General features: G+C 47.6%; 1 protein-coding gene across 1 annotated transcript; it reads left to right on the top strand.

Annotated features, from left to right (window-relative positions):
- The first annotated feature begins 944 nt into the window (after window positions 1–944).
- Window positions 945–1,931, top strand: LOC123141805 (uncharacterized). Its single transcript, XM_044560879.1, has one exon. It carries the CDS (start codon window positions 1,001–1,003, stop codon window positions 1,613–1,615), a length of 615 nt encoding a protein of 204 aa, XP_044416814.1. The 5' UTR covers window positions 945–1,000; the 3' UTR covers window positions 1,616–1,931.
- Window positions 1,932–7,154: the final 5,223 nt, after the last annotated feature.

Here is a 7,154-nt window from a genome sequence, read left to right on the forward strand (position 1 = left end):
TATTGAATTTTGAGGCCCGATCAATGCTTTTGTTTTTTTTCTGACTAAACATGTCTATGTCAGTATGTGATATATCATATATGATGTCTGATGTTGTATGCTTATTTTTTCATGATTTAAACAAAAACTCTTAATGGGGCTTAGCTTCTCTATAATTCTAGCGAAATGATAAGTGCCACACGTCAAGTCCGTGACACTCCGGTCCTGACGTTTTTCGATGGCAATTTAAGCCATGCAAGGATGGCAAATTCTAGTGATACACGGCAAGTTTCTGTCAGACTAAAGCACGAAAGTTGCCATCTTCGTGTCACTAAACTTGCCATAAAAAACGTTCGGAATTGACATGTGTTCGTACCTTGACGTGTGGCACTTACCAGAGTCCTAATTCTACTATAGCTTATGAGCAAAGCATGGCTAAATGGCATAGCCCACTATTTAAACTTCAGATTTTTCTCTCATTTGCTATTTGCAAGTTAGCGAGAATGCAACTTGCAGTCAAGGAAGACCTGGTTGGCCATGGTGTCACCGGTGGAGGAGACTCGGAAGTTGATGGTGCGGATGGCGGGTGGGGAGGGGGGGTCACCGACGCAGGAGAAGAGTCTGAACTTAGAGCAATGACGGGGGCAGCGGCAAGGCAATGAAGGTGGCGGTGGCAGACGGCCCGGCCGACGTCGAGGTGGGAGAAGAGGGGCAGGAGGAAGAGGAGACGACGATAGCGGGATGGAGAAGAAGTTAGGGCAAAAGATCGACTTCCACCAAATCTTTTTTGAGGCAACTTGCATGTAGTTGGTCTTGATTTTTGTCCATACATACATGGCCAGGGAGCTAGATATGTTTCTCTACGTGAGTGGCAGATATATTTCATTTTCTTAACCAGCACGATGTTGCCTATATATGCATGGCCAGGGGGCTAGGCCGATGGTACCGTACGTTGCTCCAAACGATAGAGGCACTGAACCACCAGCTATATTGGCAAGTCGGCAAAGCTGGTCGATTAATAATGGGGCTCAAGCTCCCAGCAGCAGTACTACTCTCCCAGGTGGCCAAGCTAGGCTCCCTCCTTATTCTCTTCCTTCTCGTGCTGCTGGTGCCTGCCTTCCTCAGGGTCCCCTATTGCTACCTCCTCTTCAACGCCATTGTCCTCGCGCTGGGCATCCAGGCCGGCCTCCTGCGCCGCGGCAGCACCATGACCTCTTCCGACCCTATCGCTGACGAAGACCGGCACGGGTCTTCCCGGACTGGTCAGGATGTCACGCCTGTCAGTATCGCGGCTTCACCGTTTCAGAGGGCTAGATCAGTCCGTGTCCATCACAACGACCAGACGGCGGCCGCAGATGATCAGGCGGTACCTGCCTATGGAGCAAGTAACATAGTTGACCTGAAGACCAAGACCAAGAAGGTGGTGCTGACGATGCTGATGAAGAAGTGCCCGTCGGCGGCGAGCATCTTCTTCCTCAGCGCGCTGAACGGCAGCCGAGTCAGCGGAGAGAAGGCATCCGAAGAGAAGCAGGAAGATCGTAAACTCGACGTGGAAATGACTCGGCAGGAGCTGTTTGCCAACACGGAGAGGTTCATCGGGAACTTCCGCAAGGAGCTCAGGATGCAGAGACAGTAGCTCTCGAAGCTAGCCCAAAAACCTAAGTTGGCTTTCCTTTTTCTTATTATAATTAGGGTGATACTTGATAGGCACGGTTCGCCGCGCCGGTGATATCAGGTTTGTCCGTTGCTACTAACTTTTTGTTGTGTTGCGTGAGGAAAACATGAGGTGAGTGAGATGTGCCTGTAGTTTTGGTAATAAGGATTGAGGAAATGCACTTTAGCAGTTCAACTCTATCATAAAGTAGTCCAGCTTCCAGGTTACATCTAGACCTGCTATACAATCTGAGAGAGATGTATACTGTTCAACTTTGTTTATTTCTACAGGTCCGAGAGCTTCGTTGTTCAGCCGTCATGTTGAGGTGCTGAGATGCAGTGTCAGTACAATCTGCTATAGGTAACCTCTTCCATACGTTTTAGCTAGCCACAGGAGCAACATGTAAACAGGACAACACGAGTATCAAAGGTGAGAGGAGAAATAATATTTAGTGAATAGAAGTTCTACAAATGTTCCTGCAAAACAAAAGAGGAGAAGGGCATGTCATATAGTACATGTGTGAAATCTGGATGTGGGTTAGGGATCGAGAACTTAGAGGTAAAGAACAGATGCTTGCTTAGCAAATGGCTATACAGGTTATCAGTGGAGACCGAGGGTATGTGGGTATAAATTTTGCGGAATAAGTACTTACGCACCAAGACTTTGGCACAGGTTACAGCTCGACCTACAGACTCGCCTTTTTTGAAAGGGTTAATGAGGACAAAGGATACCTTCTTCCAACTGGTGAGGTTCATCGTAGGTAAAGGTACCACTACTAGATTCTGGGAGGATACATGGCTAGGGGGAGTTAATTGCATAAAACCACCATATTTCGGGCTTCTTCTGCAGAAAATTGCAAAACTCACCGCGCATTCAGTAAACTTTTTGCAAAAAGCACTGATCAAGTGATTTAGCCCGTTTAACCATTTTCCGACAAGTGGGGCCAGAATGTAAGGAGCTGATTTGGCAACAAATTGACATATACCTCCCTGGATCTTAAAAGAAAAAGCAATAAAGCCCCCTCCGCCTCCCCCACGGAGGGCATCTCCTTCCTCGCGCGCAGCAACAGGGGGGCACACCGGCCAACGAGACGCGTGACGGCGCAGGAGATGTCCCCGCAAGCGCCGACCGTCTTTGCGAGCGCGAGGGCCAGCGGCGCACTATCGCCACGAGCCTCCGCACACTCTCGAGCTGCGCCATCTGGTCCTCTAGCGCGCGCCACAACATCGATCCAGGGTGTGGCGGCCATCGGAGCTCGGTCTGGGCGGCGGTGAGCTCCTGGATCCACGAAGAGGAGGCGACAGGGTGGTGGGGCACCTCTCCTCTGCTCCCCTGGAGCCGGCAGCACGCTCCTGGGCGTCGAGCGGCCTAGGCGTCCCTGAGAGATGGCCGAGGCGCGGCCACGGCAGGGCCTGGGTATCCCCGACAGATAGCCGAGGCGCGGCCACGATAGGGCCTGTTGGCGCGCCGCCGGCCTTCAAGGCCCCGAGCTACAGCCGCACTTGCACTGCTTCCGGCAGATGGCAGGGCTGGTGGAGCGAGCGCGCGCCGGAGAACGGCCTCGCGACCGCGAGTATGGAGGTGCTCCTCCCGCCACTTCTTTGTCGGCGCGAGTAAGAAGACGGGCGCGGCGGCGCTGGCAGTGGTCTCCCGCGATGGGAGGGGTGTGTCTGACAATGGAGGAGCGGCGCCGACCGGACAGCAGCGAGCCGGCGGTCAAGGCTTTGGGGTATTTGGACTGCTCGAGGTTATCCACAAGGGGAGGGCCTGATTGCGTTTTTCTTTTAGATGTAGGGGTATGTGTGTTAATATATTGCCAAATCAGCTCCTTACGTTCCGGCCCCACTTGTCAGAAAGTGATTAAACGGGGTAAATCACCTGGTCAGTGCTTTTTGCAAAAAGTTTACTGAATGTGCGGTGATTTTTACAAATGATTAGGGACCAGGTGGTTTTCTGCAGAAGAAGCCCGAAATGTGGTGGTTTTATGCAATTAACTCGGCTATGGGAGATGCCTCTGGCTCTACAATATCCATCACTATATAATATTGTGCAACGAAAAGATGACTATGTCGCCACAACATTAAATTCGGTACCGCTTAATATCCAATTTAGGATATCCCTAGTAGGGGAACGGTGGAACGCATGGTTGCACCTTGTCCGCAGGTTGATGGAAGTTCAACTATCGGACCATGAGGATACGATTCACTAGAAGTTAGTTGCTACCGGGATCTTTTCAGTGAAATCTATGTATCTGGACTTAATTGATTCAGGGCCACTGTCTAGGTATTTGCACATATGGAAGATTAAAGTTCCGCTCCGAATTAAGATTTTCATGTGGTTCGTTCACAAAGGAGTCATTTTGACCAAACATAACTTTCTTAAAAGAAGTTGGATCGTAACTCCAGATGTTGTTTTTGTGATCACAATGAAACGATTAAACACCTCTTCTCGACTGTCCACTTGCAAAATTATTATGGCGCTCAATTCATATAGCTTTTAACGTCCATCCCCCAACGAGCATAAACACGTTATTTGGGATGTGGCTCAATGGAATAGACTTAAAGACAGCGAAACATATTCGGATAGGGATATGTGCACTACTATCGGCGATACGGAATACTAAAAATGATTTGATTTTTAATGGGACAAACTTCACGAATTTTTACAGGTTATCTACAGAGCTACATCGTGGATCCGTATGTGGTCATTACTCACTCATGTGGACTCGAGGGAGCTTTTGGTTATTGGGTGCAACCGTTGGGAGATGGTAGCACGGGCTTTCTTCAGCCGATTAGTATGGCGTGCTGATAATAGGTTAGGTTTATAGGCGTCGCAGCCTGATCTGTTGCACCGGATGTGGCATCTTTTTTATGTTTTATTTCGTTTTGCACTATGATTATGGGCCCCTAGTGACCCAAAGACTATGTTACTTTATCTTTAGTAAGATGGCTGCATGCATCGATTGATGCAGAGGTCGGGGGTTTTGCCTCCTTTTCCAAAAAATAATATGTGAAATATGCATTAAGTCTCTCTTACATCTCTCACTGTTGTGACATAAATCCCTGTCTCAGTGAGGCACATCATAAGCAATTGTTGGGGAACGCAGTAATTTCAAAAAAAAATCCTACGCACACGCAAGATCTATCTAGGTGATGCATAGCAACGAGAGGGAAGTGTGTTGTCCACGTACCCTCATAGACCGTAAGCGGAAGCGTTATGACAACGCGGTTGATGTAGTCGTACGTCTTCACGATCCGGCCGATCCTAGCACCGAAGGTACGGCACCTCCGCCATCTGCACACGTTCAGCTCGGTGACGTCCCACGAACTCTAGATCCAGCTGAGGTCGAGGGAGAGTTTCGTCAGCACGACGGCGTGATGAAGTTACCGGCGCAGGGCTTCGCTTAAGCACTACGATGATATGATCGAGGTGGAATATGATGGAGGGGGGCACCGCACACAGCTAAACAATCAACTTGTGTGTCTAGGGGTGCCCTCCCCACGTATATAAAGGAGGGAGAGGGAGAGAGGCAGCCTAGGGTGCGCCCAAGTAGGAGGAATCCTACTTGGGCCCCTAGTCCAATTCGGCCCCCCTCCTACCATATTTGGACAAGGGGGAAAGGAAGGATGGGGGAGGAGAAGGAAGTAGGAGTCCTACTTCATACTTTCATTTTCTTCCTCTCCTTTCCCTTTCTCCCCATGTGGCTGGCCCTATAGGGGGCGCACCAGCCCCTTGTGGGCTGGTGTGTTCCCTTACTTGGCCCATTAAGCCCATATCTTTGCCGGGGGTTGCCCGGAACCGGTGACCCGGTATCACCCGGAACACTTTCGGTGTCCGAATATAGCCTTCCAATATATGAATCTTTACCTCTCGACCATTTCAAGACTCCTCGTCATGTCCGTGATCTCATCCGGGACTCCGAACAAACTTCAGTCATCAAATCACATAACTCATAATACAAATCGTCATCAAACGTTAAGCGTGCGGACCCTACGGGTTCGAGAACTATGTAGACATGACCGAGACACATCTCCGGTCAATAACCAATAGCGGAACCTGGATGCTCATATTGGCTCCTACATATTCTACGAAGATCTTTATCGGTCAAACCGCATAACAACATACGTTGTTCCCTTTGTCATCGGTATGTTACTTTCCCGAGATTCGATCATCGGTATCCTCATACCTAGTTCAATCTCGTTACCGGCAAGTCTCTTTACTTGTTCGGTAATGCATCATCCCGTAACTAACTCATTAGTCACAATGCTTGCAAGGCTTATAGTGATGTGCATTCCCGAGGGGGCCCAGAGATACCTCTCCGATACACGGAGTGACAAATCCTAATCTTGATCTATGCCCACTCAACAAACACTTTCGGAGACACCTATAGAGCATCTTTATAATCACCCCATTACGTTGTGACGTTTGATAGCACACAAAGTGTTCCTCCGGTATTTGGGAGTTGCATAATCTCATAGTCTGAGGAACATGTATAAGTCATGAAGAAAGCAGTAGCAATGAAACTGTAACGATCAAAATGCTGAGCTAACGAAAGGGTCTTGTCCATCACATCATTCTCCTAATGATGTGATCCCGTTCATCAAATGACAACACATGTCTATGGTCAGGAAACATAACCATCTTTGATAAACAAGCTAGTCAAGTAGAGGCATACTAGTGACACTCTATTTTGTCTATGTATTCACACATGTACTAAGTTTCCGGTTAATACAATTCTAGCATGAATAATAAACATTTATCATGATATAAGGAAATAAATAATAACTTTATTATTGCCTCTAGGGCATATTTCCTTCAGCCTCCGACTTGCACTAGAGTCAATAATCTAGTTCACATCGCCATGTGATTTAACACCAATAGTTCACATCTTTATGTGATTAACACCCATAGTTCACATCGCCATGTGACCAACACTCAAAAGGTTTACTAGAGTCAATAATCTAGTTCACATCGCTATGTGATTAACACCCAAGAGTAATAAGGTATGATCATGTTTTGCCTGTGAGAGAAATTTTTAGTCTACGGGTCTGCAACATTCAGACCCGTATGTATTTTGCAAATTTCTATGTCTACAATACTATGCATGGAGCTACTCTAGCTAATTGCTCCCACTTTCAATATGTGTCTAGATCGAGACTTAGAGTCATCCAGATCGAAAGCTTGCATCAACGTAACTCTTTACAATGAACTCTTTATGACCTCCATAACCGAGAAATATTTCCTTAGTCCTCTTAGGTAACTAAGGATAACTTTGACCGCTATCTAGTGATCCACTCCTGGATCACTATTGTACCCCCTTGCCAAACTCATGGCAAGGTACACAATAGGTCTGGTACACAACATAGCATACTTTATAGAACCTATGGCTGAGGCATAGGGAATGACTTTCATTCTCTTTTTCTATTTTCTGCCGTGGTCGGGTTTTGAGTCTTACTCAAATTCCTTGCAATACAGGCAAGAACTCCTTCTTTGGCTGTTCCATTTTTGAACTACTTCAAAA

This window comes from Triticum aestivum, chromosome 6D (assembly GCF_018294505.1).
Source record: "Triticum aestivum cultivar Chinese Spring chromosome 6D, IWGSC CS RefSeq v2.1, whole genome shotgun sequence".
NCBI lineage: Eukaryota > Viridiplantae > Streptophyta > Magnoliopsida > Poales > Poaceae > Triticum > Triticum aestivum.